This window comes from Anabrus simplex, chromosome 5 (genome assembly GCF_040414725.1).
Source record: "Anabrus simplex isolate iqAnaSimp1 chromosome 5, ASM4041472v1, whole genome shotgun sequence".
NCBI classification, from domain to species: domain Eukaryota; kingdom Metazoa; phylum Arthropoda; class Insecta; order Orthoptera; family Tettigoniidae; genus Anabrus; species Anabrus simplex.
In genome coordinates, this window is record NC_090269.1 from 210,976,075 (window position 1) to 210,997,842 (window position 21,768).

General features: G+C 40.1%; 1 protein-coding gene across 7 annotated transcripts in view; it reads right to left on the reverse strand.

Annotated features, from left to right (window-relative positions):
• Positions 1 to 21,768, reverse strand: part of Axs (Abnormal X segregation) — a 177,344-nt gene that overhangs the window by 87,945 nt on the left and 67,631 nt on the right. For all 7 annotated transcript variants that reach the window (XM_067147280.2, XM_067147277.2, XM_067147275.2 and 4 more), the window contains one exon: positions 9,242 to 9,358. In XM_067147280.2, coding sequence (XP_067003381.1) covers positions 9,242 to 9,358 — 117 coding nt within the window. The remainder of the gene's footprint in view (positions 1 to 9,241; positions 9,359 to 21,768) is intronic.

Here is a 21,768-nt window from a genome sequence, read left to right on the forward strand (position 1 = left end):
AATGGCCATATTGTCTCTTCTGCGAGCCACAGTTTGACGAGAAAGAGAGATTTTTGTCAAATTTCTCAACTAGCTCCACAGGACAAATACATGCCGCCGCTTCCATAAGGCACTCCTTGATTAAATTCCCTTCCGTGAAGCGTTCTACAGCTTTGGAAATTCGCAGCGAACATTTGTAGCTTGATCGTAAAATGGGTCCACCAACCTCACTCTCCTCATTGTTCTGTCAAAATAATAATAATAATAATAATAATAATAATAATAATAATAATAATAATAATAATAATAATAATAATAATAATAATAATAATTCGGCAAGTCACAATTTTAATGCTCTTCAGACAGGCTAATTCAAATATTTCTTCATTTCCGTTTGTAAACAATCATTTTAAAATTAAAGAAATAATACTTATAGAATAGTGCTGCTTGAAATTTTCTTTCAATTCTTCCAAAATCGATTGGCGACTGGCGCCTGCCAAATCACCATAATCATCCCTATTGGCACTGTAGTGCCGTTCCAAATTGTGTTTATTTTAAACACACTAAATCTCGGTGCCACACTAAACATTTGGCGTGCCTTAGATAAGCTGTACAGAAAAATGAAAATTCCCATTCTGCTTCACCACTCCTTTTTTGTATGATGTTCAGTAACGACAGCTGCGCCCGGCTCCATGGCTAAATGGTCAGCGTGCTGGCCTTTGGTCACAGGGGTCCTGGGTTCGATTCCCGGCAGGGTCGGAAATTTTAACCATATTTGGTTAATTTCGCTGGCAGGGGGCTGGGTGTATGTGTCGTCTTCATCATCATTTCATCTTCATCACGACATGCAGGCGCCTACGGGCGTCAAATCGAAAGACCTGCTTCTGGCGAGCCGACCTTGTCCTCGGACATTCCCGGCACTAAAAGTCATACGCCATTTCATTTCATTTTTATGACAGCTGGGAAACTGATTTAGTTACACTCTGTCAATAAAGCGCATTGGACTAGCCTAGCGACTGATGGATCGGCTGCTCGCTCAGCCAGCCAAGCTCCTCCCACCACTACCGAAACTATCTTCCCCCAAAGCGCTCGGAGCACTGGCTTGGAGCGCGGCCGGAGCGCTGGAGCTCAGGGAGCGCTGTTTGGATGGCCCTGGTTTAATGGTTTGTTTATGGTGGTTCTTGTCCTCCAGGCAAGAAAACAACGAAATATACAGGGACTTCAACGCATGGCGTCCGACTCGTTGGCTGAACGGTCAGCGTACTGGCCTTCGGTTCAGAGGGTCCCGGGTTCGATTCCCGGCCGGGTCGTGGATTTAACCTTAATTGGTTAATTCCAATGGCACGGGGGCTGGGTGCAGTGTGTCTTCATCATCATTTCATCCCCATCACGACGCGCAGGTCGCCTACGAGAGTCAAATAGAAAGACCTGTACCTGGCGAGCCAAACCCGTCCAGGGATATCCCGGCACTAAAAGCCATACGACATTTAATTTCATTTCAACGCATGGTAATGCATTTAAGATCGTTACTGTGTCGTTGGTGATTTCACTACTAAAGAAGCTCCGTGTGCGAGTTTGATGTACAGCCAAGTAGTGAAGCTGCCAAGAAATGTGGCAAATGCGGGTACTGTATAAAATAATACAATTGATCGTCCGAGATATGGAATCAATAGTGGCGTCGAAAGATCCTGTGACCACTATAGGGCTAATTTATCGACTGCATGCGTATAGTTGGCCAAATGGAACCAGGATTTGTGCTACCTATAACCACCCTTTTCGGAAATTTCATAATAAGCACTTCAGGTATTCTAGTATTGGACGGAAGCTCTCATGTGAAATGTGATCACCTCGAGACTGAACTAAGAAGAAAAGAAATAAACTTAGCCACAAGTATCAATTTCAATTTACGTACGTCCAGGTAAGAATTCACTGATCAGTGTGAATGCAGGTGGTGCTGATTGTTTTAAGAGGAAGTACAACTGGGTAACCATCTTCTATTAGCACTGGTCAGAGGGCAAAAATGGAAGAGGACCGAGACTTGGCGACAAATGAACGTATCGGCGATCCCCAGAAAGAAAATAAACATAATGTTTCACATGAGTAAAGAATATTCTGGTGGTCGTCGTCATCATCATCATCATCATCATCATCATCATCATCATCATCATCGTAAACATCATCGTAAACATCATCAACAACAACACCACCATCACGTAAATGATATGCCACGCCACAGCAACCATTCGCTTCTTCGTCTGCTTTTCACTGCATTCTTTTATAGCTTTGTTATCCAACAACCTGCGCCGTGGATTTCTACCACTATTCCAGATATCCTAAGGGCTCTATATTTTAATTGAATACCACATGCATTCTTTGTGTGTCTCTGGGACAGATAGTCCTACATGATTTCGAACGAATGTTTTTTACTATTTTTGCAACTATGTATTTTTGTTAACTATTGATATGGTGACCGGGAACCAGCTTTTCATCATGACAAATGATGATTTATTAATTTCGATATTACTGGTGAGAAATTTTGAAGTAGTTAAACCCTATGAACTGCAGTCGGAAGAGACAGATATCCCACTCCTCGAAATATGAGGATATCCTCAAAATAAAAGGGAGCATTTTAGAAAGTTTAGAAGGTGTAAAAGTTTCCCCAGATCTCGCAAAAATAATGCCGTCTAGGTGTGGAGAAAACATCAAATTTTTATTGCAGAGGCCGTGGTTCGATTCGCAATCAATGCATGAGGGCCTTTTGAAATGAAAAGTGGCGTTCGCAAGGTTAAGTTTCCGCGTAAAAATGGAGGTCATGTGGCTCTGAACATGGCTGATCAAAAGTTAAAGCAAGCAGCCTGGAACAAGTAACGGTATTGGTTACGATTATTGTTACAAGGGGAAGTACAACTAGATAACTACTCCCTCTTAAATAAAACTGAGGATCACCTCGTTCGTTCGCGTATTTACGATTTACGACATGCTGAGGATACTATGGATGTATTACAAATCTTCGCCTTCAAAGGGTTGGAACTACTAAGTGTAAACAGTACTCACCGTCAGTTGGGAGCTTAGTGGTTACAACCCCACGCTTCGGGAAACAGTGTCCCTTGGACTCGATTCATATAGTCGCCTCTTACGGCATGCAGGGAATACCGTAGATATATTCTATTCCCCACTCAAAAGGGATAAAATAATAATAATAATAATAATAATAATAATAATAATAATAATAATAATAATAATAATAATAATAATAATAATAATAATGTCATAACAATTGGGTATTCATGATATTTCAATAAATGTGAGCAGCCAAGATCAGTCCACAGTACGCCAGATCGGTGCTTATTGCTCTTGAGAATGTCTCGAACAATGAGGTCATTAATGTTTTATGAGCAGCCAGTCGAATGGAGAATTGATAGTACAGTAATCATAATATGATCTAATGGAAGAGGCCACTCTGGGAGATCCTTCCAAGTGGATTCTTCTTAATATAGCCTGACGAACATATAAGAAGAGATGAAAGGGATCTTGAAAATTAAGTTACGTTTTCAGATTCTAGACCTAGATTCTACATCTAGTATGTATGTTGGATATTCAGCCCGAAGGCTGGTTTGATCCTCCACAGTTCCCCCAACAGCTGTCATAGATAGCCTAGGCGTCACTGAAGAGGCGTACTAGGGAAATGAGGAGTGAGGTAGTTTCCCGTTGCTTTCCTCACTGAGCCAGAAGTTGCTACTACATATCAGTCTGCCAAACCCACTGAAATGCATGCACTAACTGACCCTAGGAGCTATATTTTCACACCATTCATAACAGGGACTGGCTGCATAAGGAATGGTATTACTAGTATCGCTCATACCTCAGTCACCTTCATTTTGTCAAAGCCATGGATGAGACTGAGACAGGTCAATGAAAGTAACAAATTTATTCTAGCCCATATCAGAAGACATAGTGCACTGTAAACATTACATCTCGCCAGCAAAGGCATCTAATTCTAGTGATGGATAAAAAATGATGCCATTTTTCTTTAAAAATAAATTTGTATGGGCATATCTTTAGCACAGTCCTCATTCCTTAATTTTATTTGAGGACGAGATAGCAGAACGGCATAGAGACTGCTTCTCGCAAAGGCGGATGTCGCTCCAATTCCACCCAATGCATGCGGGATTTATGGAAATAAAAGTATGTTGGATTCCACGCATAATTTACCGGCGAGAAACGTATGGATATTTTAAGAATATGCGCATTGCTTTACCCAAGCCCGGACGTTGGCCACCTAGTTGGAGCCACCAGCTTAATCAGGGGCTACTGACTGGTCAACCTGAACTGGAATTTACTAGTTGTATGTTGGCTAGTTTCTTTCCTCTCTCTTCTCTAGCCAACAGCACAGAATCCACCTGTCCACGTGTTGATCACGCCTAATATTGCTTAACTGTGGAAGTCTCACTGATTCCGATGTTGCAAATTGGCTGTGCCTTTGGCTGCATTTGCATTAATAACGTTTGAAATACTATTCTTTTACTCTGAGTAGCGTCTCATAACCATAGGTAAGTTTCTGGCAGGGCAAGTATGTATGTGAAAGGGATACGAATGGGGGTAACAGCCTTAACAGCCTCATCCTTCTCAGTTCACGTTCCCCTCTCCGATCCATACATTAATACTGGCAGCAATGTCTCAAAGAGCATACATTTCGTTTTGCGTGTAAGATGAGAAATTGTCAGTAGTCGTTTCATCCCATAACAACATTTCTTCACCATATACAGCCTTTATAAAAATAAAGAATAAAATGAAGCTTGCTGCTTCACGTAACTGGTGAGTCGTGGTCATAGCTACGGGACTCCAATTTTACGTGGAATCCGAACCACAGTAACATATCTCACATGTATTAGTCAGGATTCCAACCGCAGCTCTCTGAGTAAGAAACCAGTGACTGTACGAATCTGTTATCTTTTTTTTTTTTTTTTTGGCTAGTTGTTTTACGTCGCACCGACACAGATAGGTCTTACGGCGACGATGGGACAGGAAAGGGCTAGGAGTGGGAAGGAAGCGGCCGTGGCCTTAATTAAGGTGCAGCGCCAGCATTTGCCTGGTGTGAAAATGGGAAACCACGGAAAACCATTTTCAGGGCTGCCGACAGTGGGGTTCGAACCTACTATCTCCCGAATACTGGATACTGACCGCACTTAAGCGACTGCAGCTATCGAGCTCGGTGAATCTGTTATCAAGCTTTTTAACAATTATTTGCTGTTTTCATTGTTGGATGTTATGGCAGTGTCAAGGCATTCAAACTCTATTAACTACATCTATACAGTGATTACCAACCAATACGTACATGGCAATGAGTACCCGCTCTTTCCAATGTTTCCATGTATTTTACCTTTCTTGGCTTATAGTAATGGAGTGTGGCTTCCAGAGAGGCCTGGTGCAGTTCTTTCCATTTGATGCTGATGGGGGACCTATGCGTCTGTGAGGATGGGATGGGATGGAATCTAATGTTGACAACGGCACAAACATCCATTCTCCGAGTCAGAAGAAATACAAGGTTAAAATTTCCGATCCGGCCAGGAATCGAACACGAGACCTCTTGGACTAAGGTCCAGCATGCTAATCAGTTAGCTAGGAGCCAGACTCTCTGTAACAAGGACAATACTAATCATCTAACACATGACAAGTAACTGTACATTATTCGAAAATTTAAAAAAAGTCTGCAAAAGGGCTACTTGAAAAGATATAAATGTCTAGAAGAGATCAGGTCTTCACAAGTTTGCAACAACTTGTTACATGGAAGAGAAAAGAAAAACAAAACAATACCGAGAACTGCATAATCTTCCTTTGTTTAATGATTATTATTGCCCTGTTCTAGTCCAACTCGTTGCCTGAATGGTCAGCGTACTGGCCTTCGGTACAGAGGGTCCTGGGTTCGATTCCCGGTCGGGTCAGGGATTTTATCCTTAATTGGTTCATTCCAGTGGCTGGGGGGCAGGGTGTGAGTGGCGTATTCAGCATTAGAAATCATCCTAGGTAGGGCCCTCATCTCCACAGACATGCAGGTCGCCTAATATGCCGTCTACGAGAAAAAGACCCGCACCAAGCCTGTCCGGAGGCCATAAGCCATTATTACTGCCCTATTCTAACATATCGTCGTTAAAGTTTCGAACTTTAGATTTATCTATCTCATAAATTATTACAATTTGGGTATTCTATTCGTCATGATTAAGGATTCCGGGTTAAATCTGCAGTACGTAGAACTCAAGAAATATATATATATCCTTAAAAATCATGCACATTTTTACAACCAATCGGTATAAGCCTACTTCCTCTTCTGTATCCACTCAATCTGGATATGCTATGATGGGTAAGACATTCAAGTTATTCTTCAATTTGTCATATTATCAGAAATTGAGCCTCTAACTTGCAATTATTCCGCATAGTTGCCTTGAAGAAGAATAAGAATCTCGTAAGTTTGTATGCATTTAAAACATATGTATCATTACTGCGCCATACTAATTCGTCTATACCCAAGACAAGCTCATTACTCACACCATTTAACGAGGTCGAAATATTTACAGGCTGCTTGTTCCATTGTAGGTCAATGTAGAGAAGGTATATCATATCATATTACAATATATCGTGCTTACTCACCATATCCATTTCATGAACAATAGAAGCTTTGTCATCGCCCTTAATGGGATATAATGTCAACAGTATAACATGGAATTAACTTAACCATCTGAAGAGTGAGGGAATCGAACTCAATGGCCGATGTGATCACATTTTCATTTCTTTCTCCTGAGATGGTATAATCAAAGTTATTGGATGTACTAAATGTGAGGTCACAATTTCGAAACGAAAATAATTAACTTTTTGTTTGATGTTAATGACAAAGTCCCCGATTTAATGAAATGTGAATTGCTGGTCTTTACCATACTAACAGACAGTTTTTATGTTTACAGAACGGCGAGTATAAAAATCAAACAATTTGTACAGGTAACGTAATGACAATGTGCATGGTATAAACACAAGGTAAAGCTGAAATTGCCAGGGCAAGAATTCGAATGATTGTCACTCTTTAAGTTCTAGAGCTTGACAGCCGAGTGATTTTTTTTCTCTGACTTCTCACTAATGCCGTTCAGCCAATGCAAGTGGAGTATTTGAAATGAAAAGTCACGTCCTTACGGTTCAAATTCCACGTAAAACTGGAAGTCGTGTGGCTCAGGCCACGATATCAACAGTAAAGTGTAAGCTTTCTGTAATTCCTATGACCCGTATGTGGCTAGGCTTGCATCGCTGATTCGTATATCAGTGATCCAAGTGAAATTTGTGTTGTGAAACGTGAAGATAGAGAAGATCCCTTTCCATATTTCTAATATACCATTCCAGTAACATTTCATTAAAACTGTTTTGTTACCTGTCTCTAGTTATGAGACAGGTCTTGGCATGCAGCACGTTCTTACATCTTGGCGCTAGTTCAGGTTCTGATGTTTCTCAAAACGATCAACGATACACATGAAGAAATTAGACCTACGTCACTTAATAACAGACACCCAGTAATGATTGATTCAAAGTAAAGAAAACAGGAATTTTAGAAGTATGGTAGTATCAGTTGACGTTTTGTGCGTAGTTCTGAGTTCTGACTGATTCTGACACTTGAGCGCTGCGATCGCTCAGTAAGCTGTTATTAACCCGCGCATTACCGCGTGATTCAGTTACTTAGAAGTACCTAGCCGTCATTCCATGCACATGCCCACATGTATTATAGCTTGTCATTTCAATGCATGCATGTATTGCTGGAGTGTTATTACCTCGTCAGAATGGCTTTGCTGAGTGCCTGTTTTCTTTATGCGTTATGACAGATGGATGTTTTTGGTTAATATTACGTGCCCTCCTATATTTGTATTTTATGGCAATAGCATTACAGTACATTTAAGAATGCATGTTGTAGGTTGATCGAATATGTAAATTTCATAGCTTAGGGAAGCGAAACATTTCATTACGAAAACTGACGCAGAAATGCCATTTGGAGATTGAAAGATAAATAAGCTGATGGATATCTCGTAACGCGGTTCGCCATTGTTTTCGTAGTAGTTCTCGTCACGGACGCAACTGTTAGAACCAACGAGCTAGCTCGTTGGTTAGAACCCTTCTCTTAAAGGACAAGCTGTAGGTCATCCATTTTCAGTTTGGCGACCATATTGTATTTTCGAAGTAAATACTCGCTCATGAAGTCACATGGTACAATCATATATGACTATTCAAGAAGATTGTAGAGGAGATTGGGGGAGGTCAAAACACTACACATAGTACAGTTATTGCGAGAAGTATACGAATCTTATTTCATAAAGAAAAGTCTAAAGAGTAGTATGTGCATTTCAAAGGCTCAATGCGATCAATATCTGTCACTCTGCAGACATCTATGCAATAATGGATTTTTTTTCCCACACACGCTTCAGCATGCGTCGGCGATGTTTTGAAAGGCAGACCTGATACATACCTTCATATCCGAAATAGTAGCAGTTACAGATGAAGCCTTCGTCTTTCGCGGTATCCCACAGAAAAAAGTCGCATTCTGTTAAGGTAGATTTTTTTTAACAATTTCCTTTCCGTCGCACCGACACAGATAGGTCTTATGGAAATGATGTGGTAGTAAAGGGCTGGGAGTGGGAAGGAAGCGACCATGGCCTTAAGTATAGCCCCAACATTTTCCTGGTTGAAAATGGGAAACCATGGAAAACCATCGTCAAAGCTGCCGACAGTGGGGTTCGAAAACACTATCTCCCGAATACAAGGTGATAGCTACTTGACCCAAACCACACAACCATTTGCTCGGTAGGGTGAATTAAGTGGCCAAGAAAGGAGTACTTGTATACCGCTGGCTCCACACCGCATCCATCGCTGCGGCAAAAATCCCTGACTTCCCGTAGAAACAAATGTAACTATTGAAAGGCACAAAGCACAGAACGAAGCGTTGAGTGAGTCTCTGTCAATCTGCGCAACGATTATAGTTACATACTTAATGCATTGTTCCTAAAATCTTCACAAAAACTCACAATATTTCTGAAAGATCCGTGTGTATCCGTTACGGAAACAAATCGCAAAATCAGTTCCTTTTATTATAATAAACAAACACCCTGTCACATGCTGATGTTTAGCAAACTGCCCTAGAAGTTTATAATTTACTAGGCGTTTTGGAAAATGATCAGTCGTTTCACTGTAGACAGAAGCAAAACAAACACTATTAATTTCTGTTGCATTTACATACCAAACGGCTGTTTGCGGAAGAGGGTGCCATACCACTTCTTGCCAAGCTTCTTGAGCACCTCCTTCTCATGCAGAGGATACAACTGCTCAACCAGCTTCCAGTGCAGGCAGGCTTGTACTGTAGACATAAATGAGTCAATTAAAACATGTAAATGTATTATTATTATTATCATTACTAAAACTATGGAAAAGAAAATTTCAGGGAAGTTCGAAATAACTTCGAAATAAAATATCCGTGGAACCCTAATTTTCAGGTACTGAAGTCAAGCTAAACAAACAACCAGTTTTAATCTAAGGTATGACTGAATATTAGTTATCTATTTACATCTTCGTTGATCCTTTTGCCTCAGTACTAATGTAACGAATAAAAGTTAAATTATAATAATCTATATATTAAAGGAGTTTACTAAAAACAGTTCTGACAAATCCATCAGTCCATTCTGTTGGACCGATTTGCTTCATTTTTGATTCATTCTCTCCGGAATTCCGTGAAAGTAAATCAAAAGACACTGACAGGTTTCTACGTTCAGCCAACTTCCAGTTATCATAAAATCAAATCATTAAATTGTCACTCCAATAATTGCAGGCGATGGCTTACCCTAACCCGCAATACATTCTGTACTTAGCGGGTTGCTAAGCGACTAACACTTTCATGAACATTCTTATACATGTGATTTTCATCCTTAGTAATACCCTTCACTGCATGCAGTCGTGTTTTATTACTACCTGTCAAGCCAGAGAGTATATACTTACTCTGATCATGGAAGAATACTATTCCTTGTTAGATATGTTTTGATTCTCTAACCTTTCCCAGCTTCGAAATACGTTCAACAGATGGCAGAGCGCTCTTAACAACTTACATGCCACTAGGAGGAAAAAAAGAGAGAAAAAAAAAACGAACAAACAGACCCATCGTGACATACGCCTTAGACATTATCTGGGAACACCTATCGAAGGATAACCTAGCTACATTAGAGTGAAGGCCATGTGTCTTAAAAAGTTCTCTACTAGGCATAAAGAGTTTCTTCACAACCGTTATAATCGCCTTCTACGACACCCCGAAATCGGGATATCCATCAATCCCTTGATTGATGAGAGCAGAACCAGAATAAAGAAGACATCCCGGAAATTCTTTTCTGGTCTAACTACCAAGCCCAACCCCCTCATCTCGACGCTGGGCAATTATGATATCCTTGGCCTCCGCTATAAGCGACCCAAGGTTGTCTTAGATTAGTCGCCCCCTAAAAAGGGCGCAGGTCACATTCTGACCAGCACTGATTTCGTTGTTACCAGGTCCCTCTACCTTACATCAATGCAGCTTCTGTCTACTAGTTAAGAGATAGCACCCAAGACCTACACGGGCGGAGGGCTAAAATCCTCAACGGATCCAAATCTACCTGGATTCCGTCTGAGACTTGGGGCATGGCCAAGCTCTACATCAAGAACTGCTGGATAAAAAAATCGAATATATGGATAGATTTTTACCAAACAGACGGCATAATGACTTCAGAATGGATTAATTCTGACTACGAACTGCGATATACCATAACGCGTTTCTTATTAAATGTTCATAAAACCATTGAAAAGGCCAGGCAAAACAACATGACTACGACAGGCATATCAAGACGAGTTATCTGAGCTATTTATAACGAATGCTGCGGAGCAGTACGAGTCCTGTAGTCTATATATTATAAAGGTTGAATAAAAACAACTTTGTCCAGTCCGTCCGGCCGTTCTACTGGACCGATTTCCTCCATTCCTTTTCTATTCTCTCCGGAATCACCTGTCGGTGAATCATCAGCCATTGATAAGTCTCTAAGTTCAGTCAAGGTTGAGTAGTCATGAAATCAAATCACTAAATGACCACTCCAATAAGTGCAGGCGAAGGCTTACTCTAGTCCGCAATGCATTTTGTACTTAGCGGGTTGCTAAGCGACTAACACTTTCATTAATATTCTGATATTATGTTATTTTCATCCTTAGTAATTTGACTACATGCAGCCATTTTTGATTACTACCTGCCAAGCCTGAGAATATACACTTCCTCTGATCACGAAAGAATACGGTTCTTTGCTACTAGATACTCTTTGATTTGATTCTCTAACCTTCCCCAGATTCTAAATACACTCAACAGATGGCAGAACGTTCCTAATAACTTGCAAGATTCTAAGGGGAAAAAAAAAAAAAAAAAAAAAACAGCGGACGTACGCACAGACGGGAATTTATCAAGTTGAGTAGACTTCTGTATGACCCTCAATAAAGCGCAGGGACAACCTCTTGAAAAAAAAGAATGTCTACTTACCCGAATCAGTATTCAGTTGTATATATATATATATATATATATATATATATATATATATATATATGCATTATCTCGGGCAAGATCGTTTAAAAATGTTAAGATCCAGACACGCCCAACTGGTCAAAGGACAGTGAATAATATATGGAAAGAAGTGATGTAAACTACATTACGGATGAATCAATTATGTACCGGTATAAAATATTCACAAAACTGCTGAAGAGGGCAGACAAAACAATATGACTACGACAGGTATATGAAGACGAGTTATCTGACCTATTTCTAACGAATGCTGTGGAACAGCACGGGACCACTAGTATTATTTAATTTCCTGTCCGGCTCCATAGCTAAACGGTGAGCGTGCTGGCCTTTGGTCACAGGGGTCTCGGGTTCGATTCCAGGCAGGGTCGGGAATTTTAACCATAATTGGTTAATTTCGCTGGCTCGGGGCTGGGAGTATGTGTCGTCTTCATCATCATTTCATCCTCATCACGACGCGCAGGTCGCCTACGGGTGTCAAATAGCCGAACTTGTCCTCGGACACTCCCGGCACTAAAAGCCATATGCCATTTCATTTCATTTCCTATTAACTGTTACATTTTTTTGTATGGTGTCAATTTTATCCTGAAGTAATCCTTTTACCTTCCTCCATTTAAAACATATTCATCTTACAAATTTCAATGGTTATAGTAAAATGTTTCTACCGAGCGGAGTGACCGTGCGTATTAATGCGCTACGGCTATGGAACCAAGCTCTGCATTCGGAAGGTGAGTGGGTTCGAAAGTTACCGCCGGCTGTCTTGAGAATAGTTTTCTGTAGTTTCCCATTTTCACTTCCAGACAAATGCCGAGACTGTTCCTATTCGTAGGCCACAGCCGATTCTTTCTCTCTCTCTCCTTACCCAATTTCATTCACAATCATTCATTTCATCTTCCTTAGCTCCTCGACTAGGATTGGAAGGGCATACGGCCATAATCACATGCCATACAATATAATTTCACCTCATCCCTGACCCCGCATACATACATAAAGCAGGCGGTGAGTTTCGAATCCACTCACCTTCCGAATGCAGAGCTTGGCTCCATAGCCGTAGCGCATTAACACGCACTGCCATTCCACTCGGTAGGAACATTAACTATGAATATTAAAATTTGAATTGTAATGTAATGTTTCTCAGTAAAGATTTTTCCAAATGTTTGCACTGGCGTACCAGTACAGTCCTTTTCTAGATCAGTAAATTATCACATTCATCCTAAATTCATTATCCCTTCCAGATCTTGTCCCATAATAAAATGCCCATATCCAAATCTGGAGAATTATGATGTTTAGAGGGCATTATGCAGTAGGCATGTTTTCTAATATGTGCTAGAAGAGGTTTGTTCTTTCATAGATTTTTCTCAGGCTCTATTTTCTATTTGACAATATATACAGTAGATATGAGTGACGCCAATAATACAATTTCTTATGCAACTCGTCCATGTGGTGAATAGTACGAATATGTCGCTTGTATGATCACTATCTATTTCAATAGACGTGGTAGATTGATACGCAATAGCGGCTTGGTGACGAACGGGGAACTACTTGATTCCTCATCTCTAATGCACCAGTTTAATATTACTTACTCGCGAATTGTGATATTTTATGACTGTTAGGAATCCAGGCGATCGTTAGGTAGGGAACTAACATTAATAAAAAATAGTGACAAGAAAAGTGGAGTAATCGGGTTAGTTTCGGTCTTGACGAGGGATTTAAGGGCAGCTGCCATCGAAAGAATCGGATTACGAACCCAGCCTCTTCGTGTTCGGAACCGAATGGTTACATTTCACCAGCGTGCTGCTGTGGTAAATAACAGCAAATGCCCTAGGAAATCTCCTTCCAATCTCCTTCCACCGCTTTTCCCACTATGGGGTCGTAGGTGTGAACTGTGTCCGCCTCTTTGGCTGAATGGTCAGCGTTGAGGCGACAAGTGCCTTAGTCCGTAAAATGCTGGTGTTTATATTTAGCAATCATGTCCTCTTTATTTTTTTTGTATAGGCCTATTTATATAACAGACTGACCCATTGATATTAAAGTGTATGCTAGTCACTAGCACCCAAGCTGGTTTTATAGACAACTAAATACCTTCCACTTCTCATTACCTGAAACTCATTCACATCACTGGTTTCCACCTGTTCACTTGAGGTGAAGTCTGTCCCAGATCACTGCTCCCACGGCCAATTTTAAAAATTACCAATTTTGATTAAACAAAATAATACACAGAATCAGTAAGGCCAGATCTACCCGACTCTTTGGCTGAGTGGTCAGCGCTGAGACATCGGTTCAGAGGGTCTCGGGTTCGATTCTCAGTCAGGTCGGGGATTTTAGCACTATGCGTCCGGCGGTATTAATATTAATACCACGAGGTGTCCGTCCGAATGCCAGTGTTAATAATAATACTACCACGAAATTTGTAATTCAGTCACTCGAAAGCTATTAATGTTATCGAATTAGATATTTTTATAGTGTTGTCGATTTCATTTACTAGGGACACTCGCAGCATACGTACGAGGTTTGCTACGACAAGTCCAAACACAACACCGGCCGTGCTGTGAAGAAAATGACGAGCGTATATTGCCGTAAATATGATGTAAGAATAGGTCTTTGCATAGGAGAATGTTTCGAGTGTTACCGTACCAAAGCTAGGTATTGGGAATAACAATGTGTAATTTTGTTGTTCAGTGACTGAAAACTATCGAACTTTTCTGAGTGAATTAGGAATTCAAGTGCGTGAATGAGGATACCAGAATATACCAATATTATTACCTGATTTTACTTCCAATGCTGAAGGTACGCAATTTTTAATTGATATGTGATAGTCCACTTTTCCTAGAATGTGTATATACATTTGTTTATTTATACTGCAAAAACTGACAAAATTGATTTTTTTTTCTGAGAGTTGAAATCACGCCCGCACAGGGTAGGGACGCTATCTTGGCTAGTCCGGGCTCATAGTGTTAATCACGTCCGATTACTTCTTCTGACTCGGGGAGTGACTGTTTGTGTTCGTTCCAACACTCTCCTCTTCAGATTCACACAATACACTACAAACTACCACAGAAATACGCAATAGTGATTATATCCTTCCATATACGGTTGGCATCAGGAAGGGCATCCGGACGCAAAACAAGGCCAAATTCACATGTGCGACACATTTCGCACCCGCAACCCCATAGGTGTGTGAAAATAGGTAGAAGAAGAAGAAGTTCAGATAACACTACAGTAAAATCTGTACATCATGGACCCTGCATAAGAAGGAAACCAGTAAATAAGGAAAATAATTATCAGAACGATTTTACAAGTACATAAAATGACTTTGTATTAGCCAGAAGCCTCCAGAATGTGGAAACAGAACGGGTTTCAAAGGACCACGAGGTGATTTTTTTTTCGATAAGACGGAAATTTAGTTAAGCTGATGGTAGGCTAAGCACTGCATTTTAATCCAGTTTATAACAAACTAAGAACATAGAAACGGAGTTGTATAAAGGACATGTCCTGTATTTTAGTATTCATTACTGATATCATTAAGTTATTTACTCCTCAAATCAGCACCACGGCCCCATGGTTAAATGGTTAGCGTGCTTGTCTTTGGACCAGGGGTCCCGAGTTCTATTCCGTGGTGGGTAGGGGATTTTAAACTTCATTGGTTAATCCCAGTGACTTGGAGGGTGGGTGTGTGTTTCGTGTTCAGTATTAGAGCTCATCACTGGTATGGTCCCATCCTCGCAGACACGCAGGTTGCCTGTACGGCGTCAACTCGACAGACCTGCACCAGGCCTCGTCGGAGGCCACACGCCATTATTATATTATCAGTGCCAGATTACATTAGTACAAGATTGTTTTACAATTTAGTTTATCATATTGTTTATTTCTGCCTTCTGTTGGATGACAGTGTTGACATGAAAGAACTGTAGAGGCCTGCATTGTTAATCGTTTGATATTTATCATTACAAAACTTTTAAATCTGTGTCAGCAACAAGCGGGAACTTTTGTTAGGAAACAATTTTATTTGTAATGTTGTCAGTGATGCTTTCATGGTCCGTACTTATAGACATGATACTGTATAGCAGGGCCTCACAAACGCCCAAAATCTCACGCGTGCAAATCGAGGCGCAAGAGCTCCGTGCACTGTGCATCGCTCCCGCTCGGCACGACTCGTACCAACGCTTCGTCTCTGGGCTACTCGACTAAGCTCGGCTCAACTCGGATCAATTCGGCTCGGATTTGGAGCGCTACGCAGCAAGTGTGGAAGAGGGAGACAGGCGTGGGGAAAGAGAGAGACAGCGCTATTGCTCCAAATCGAGGAGTGGGGGTCTGCACTCTGGTCAACCAAGCGAAGTCGTCTTTTGCACCGTGCACAGTGCATGCACCAAGCGCATGCATCCTGAGAGGCCCTGCTGTATAGGCTTTTGGGCTTATGCCGTGTCAAGAAATAAGGTGAAATTCTTTACGTTTCGCAGAGAACTGTGCTCTGCGTCCTCAGAAGAAATCTCGACTGTCCACGAGAAAGGCAGAGTTCTCTGCGAAACGTAAAGAATTTCACCTTATTTTCATGACACGGCATAAGCCCAAAAGCCTATAGGCTGCAGTATAATGTCTAATTTATTTTTAATTAGAAATGTCTAATTTGATTTTTACTTAGAAGTTGTCGCATCACCAGTGTTGCTGGTATCGGAGATTTCCCTCTCATTCTGGAAGTCTCTTCAGAGGGAAAGGAACACGGTCAAGGGGTAAGAGGACTTTTGTTGAGTGTACAAATGAGTATGTGTTTGACATGAGTCAGGCATTAAATCATTGTCACTTCAGTTAGATAAGACTATTCAATCACTGCTGATGTCATTTTGTTGTGAAACTCACGAAAGTCGCAACAGTGTTTGTTCACAAACATTGAAGGACTACAAAATATTTCAATACTGTCATTTAATGCCTGAATGTCCTCAAACCATCCGTAAGTTCATTGCTAGAGCTTACAAAGTATAAAGATGATGAGATCACAGAAATACACACTTTCAGCGGAAGAAACTAACGCTGATAGAATGGTCAATACAGAAAATATACTTGAAGTTTGACGATCGAGAAGGCAGTGACTGATGATGTTCGCGAGTAAATACCTTGCTCAAGTTTTGGTATTTAATAGATGTTCATAATCGTTACATTAGTGTAAGAGTGATCAGAAGTAAATATTTAGATCACCTACTATATTCTTGTAAGTAAGATACCTGACATTATTTCCGTGGTCCTTGTGTGAAGTGACGAACTATAGAGATAACCTAAAACCCTTTGTTGACCCACTCAAAATGGCCACCTCTCTTGATAGAGGTCGGCATTTATCGAATTCAATAAATGAAAAAATCAATGATATTTTTCCACAACAGACACCATGCAAGCCAACAAATAATAATAACAACACCGTAAATAACCCTCCACATCCTAACAGTGCATCAGGTAACCAAATGACAACCGTCACAAGTAGGCCTAGTAACGAACGTAATTCAAGGTTAAGCTATTCTGCTGCAATACAGTCGTACCCCTCCAAAGAACAAGCTATTGTAATCGAATCTCATGACGGGATCAGTATCAAGGATATGTGCTAGCTATTGGTAAACTTACAACCCCTAGCAACATTCGGTTTGTTTCACGTATATCGAACGGAAGGATATGCATCTTTCTCTCTAGTAAGAAAAATGTCGAAGATCTGATATTGACAAACCCTAAGATCTTAATAAACAATGTATCACTGGAAATACGACCCCTTCTAACAAAAAACAAGCGTATTATATTATCCAACGTCTGTCCTGTGATCCCAAACTATGTTATTGAAGAGGAATTGTTAAAACTCGGTGTGAAAATCATGTCTAGGATTACCCCAATCAGAGCAGGTTTGTCAATTCCTGGATTCTCCCACATTTTAAGCTTTCGAAGACAAATGTACATTCAGAATGAAGACTTTGATAAACTCCCCGAATCCCTTCATCTCGAATACGATGGTACAAACTACTGGATTTACCTATCATCCGATTCACCCACTTGTTTTCTTTGCCATACCGAAGGACATCTGGCCAAAGATTGTCCTAACAACGTATCACTTCCAAAAGATGAATCCTCTTCCAATAATTTTCCTCAGCTCCAAGAGATTTCACAAAAGTCACAGGTCGAAAACCCCAAAACAGACATCGGTACTTCTAGCTCTTCTAGCTCACTCCCAAAAGATAGGCCTACTCAAGAAGCCACTTCAATGACCAACCCTGACTTAGCACTTAGCCAAGTCTGTAATGATCCTCCCTCCTCCAGAATTCAAATTGAGAGAGAAATTGCAGCACCTATGGAAACACACGCCACCCCTACAACAGTGAATTTTCCTGGATGTAAAAGGCCAATTTCACTAGCTAGCAGTGAAACAACTAATCCAAATCCTCCTGATGGCAACAAATCCATACTGGCCTCTCCTGAACAAATAGAAAACCGTAAGACAAATCACACTTCCAAGAAACCCAAGACAGACACGCAAAAATCAATAAGTGATATGCTCCTGCCAGTAAAACAAGTTTTGGAAGCTGACCCATCAATATTCCCCCTCAGCTACCTACAGCTCCAGTCCTTCTTTGAAAATACAGTTGGTGCCAAGGACATATCAGAAATTGCTTCAAACTACACACAAGACTTAGAAGGTCTTGCTAAAGCCCTTCAAAAACTCTATCCTTACTATACCGATAAAAGCATAAAAAACAAAAGCACTCGAATAGTAAAAAAACTACTGAAATCCGCCAGTCAAAGTGAAGACCCAACGCATATCAATGTAACGCCAGACTATTCCAGCGACGACAATTCCTTCCCAGTATAACAATGGAGATAAACCTCGTTCTGCTTTTGATCATTATTATGGCAACATTACTCCAATGGAATCTTAACAGTTATCGATCACAGTTAGAATATCTACAACTCCTAATAAACAAACACCAACCATCTGTTATCTGTCTCCAAGAAACAAACTTTCAGAACGACTTTGCTGCCAATCTAAGACTCTACAGTGTCTACCACAAAAATAGAACTAATGTGAATCATGCGAGTGGAGGAGTAGCTACTTATATCAAAAACAATATCTATGCAAAGGAAATTACTGTTAACACTAATTTGGAAGCTGTAGCAATTTCAGTCCATCTACCACCTTCTCTATGTATCTGCAATGTTTATATTCCAAACAGTTATTTGTTTCAAGGTGACGATCTACGAAACCTTATCCACCAACTACCTAAACCATTCATCCTAGTAGGCGACTTCAACAGCCACAACACGTTATGGGGTAGCCATAGTTCTGATGCAAGAGGAAAAGAGATAGAAAAGATACTTGATGAATTTGATTTAATTCTAATGAACTCTACTGCTCCAACTCGCTTTGACATAGCCCACGGCACCTGTAGTAGTATAGACCTAACCATCTGCACACCGGACGTAGCAACCCTTTTCAACTGGTCTGTTTATTCAACACTCCAAGGAAATAGTGACCACTTCCCGATACTAATCAATAATGAAAATTCTTCTGTCAACTCCTCATTTATTAACAACTCCAAATGGAACTTAAATAAGGCAGATTGGACAAAATTTAGGCAGACAGTCAATAACCACTTAAAAGACTTAACCCCTCCAAATGATTTCCCTTCTAAGCACATAAATATCATTGTTCAAGATTTCACAGAAGTTCTTGTTAAATCTGCAGACATGAGTGTTCCAAAAGTAACCTCAAACTCCTTTAAGAAAAAAGTACCTTGGTGGAATGACACTTGTAAGGAGGCTATTAAGAATAAGAATCGTGCTTTCTACCTCTACAAAAGAAAACCCACACCTGAAAATAAAGCCCAATTTCAGAAATATAGAGCAATCGCTCGAAAAGAAATTAAACTCAGCAAAAAGAATTCATGGCTATCATTTGTCTCCTCGCTAAGTTCCCAAACCCCACAAAAGGAAATGTGGAATAAACTTCAAAGAATAAATGGCAAATATAATCACTTCTACATTACTTCCCTCAGAAACTCTGTTGATGGAACCTTCATAAACAAACCTCAAAACATCGCTGATAAATTAGCTGACACATTTGCCGAGATCTCTAGTGACAAAAATTATGATCCTGAATTTCTCCATACAAAGAAATCCAGTGAATCCGTTGATCTAAGGAAAGCTATCTCTGACCCTAACTATAATCTAAACGATACTTTTCAACTACAGGAAATAATTACTGAACTTGACAAATGTGGCAAATCTAGTCCTGGCCCAGATACAGTCCCTTATGAATTTCTAAAACAGCTTCCACTAAGTGCAATAAATTATCTTCTGGCCATTTTCAACCACATATGGAGCTCTAAGACATTTCCTGACCAATGGCGAAATGCCATTGTAGTTCCAATACCCAAACCAGGGAAAGACAACTCAATTGCAGAAAATTATCGCCCTATTGCTTTAACCAATGCGATGTGTAAACTCATGGAGAAAATAGTCAACAAAAGATTACGCTGGTATCTCGAGCACATAAATTTCTTCAGTAATGTGCAAAACGGGTTCCGTAAAGCACACTCCACAACAGACACTTTGATAAGTCTGGAATCTGAAATACAGGAAGCGTTTCTCAATAACCAACACCTAATAGCAGTCAGTTTAGATATTAATAAGGCATATGACATGGTATGGAAAGACTATGTAATCAAAGTTCTAATGACACATAATATATCTGGAAATATCCTATATTTCATTTATAATTTTCTCCAAATGCGCCGAATTCAAGTTAGAGTAAATGGAATGCTGTCAAAGGAAGTAGTAATCAACAATGGAGTCCCACAAGGATCAGTTATCAGTGTAACACTGTTTCTTGTGGCAATTAATGGTATAGTCTCTAACATCCACTCACCAGTTAAGTGTTGCCTTTTTGCTGACGATTTGATAATCTTCTGCCCAGGGAAAAACATTACAACGACTCAACTCCTATTACAAGAATCAATTGTAAATATTCAAAACTGGACTAAAACCACAGGATTCAAATTTTCTAAAACTAAAACCAAACGTATTCTCTTCTCCAAAAATAAACATACTATCGCTAACCCTGAATTATATATGGAAGACCATAAAATTGAATCAGTTAAAACTATTAAAATTCTAGGACTTCTATTTGATAACAAGCTCACCTGGACCCCATACCTTAAAAATCTTAAAGACGAGTGTCAAAGAAGAATGAATATCATGAAAATTCTCTCAGCAAAAAACTGGGGAGCAGACTACCATCTCCTAATGAACACATACAGAGCCACAATCAGAGCCAAACTGGATTATGGCAGTATAGTATATTGTTCTGCCAGACCATCTACTCTTAAGATCCTTGATACCATCCAATCTTCAGCTCTTCGAATTGCCCTAGGAGCCCACCGCACCAGCCCGATAGCTAGTATAGAGATTGAAGCCAACGAACCACCACTTGAAATCAGACGTAAACAGCTGAGTTTGACATACGCACTCAAGATAGCTGGTACAAGTAACCAACACTTGAAAAAACACCTAATTTCAAAGAGACATAAAGGAAAACTAACTGGATCTCAACCCCAACCCTTTAACATCAGAATATCCAATCTTCTCAAAGAAATAAACCTCAGCCTTCCACCCATTTTATTTCCACACAACTCACTAGATACCCCTCCATGGAAAACTCATTTGCCTCCAGTCAACTGGGAATTGAACAACAATCTTAAAGCTCAAACTGACACAGCAAAATTCCAACAGTTATTTAATGAAATTTGTAATAGATACTCATCATATAGTGCAATTTATACTGATGGATCAAAATTCAATGAGAGAAATGGTTGTGCAGTGAAATATAAAGACTATAGTAAGCTATACAGATTACCAGATCTTTTTACAGTGTTTACAAGTGAACTGTATGCTCTTAAACAGGCCATGATTCATATTTCAAAAGCAAGCTACAACAACTCATTCATAATATTCTCTGATTCCAAAAGTGCATTAACTTCAATACAAAATCCATCAACAACACACCTACTTGTTAAAGAAATTCAAATGCTGTACCACAAGATCAAGATCGCAGGAAAAAATGTTATTTTTATGTGGATCCCATCTCACAGAGGAATACCAGGCAATGAATCAGTTGATCAAGCAGCAAAAGAAGCTACTAGTCTCCCAATCAACGACCGTCAAAT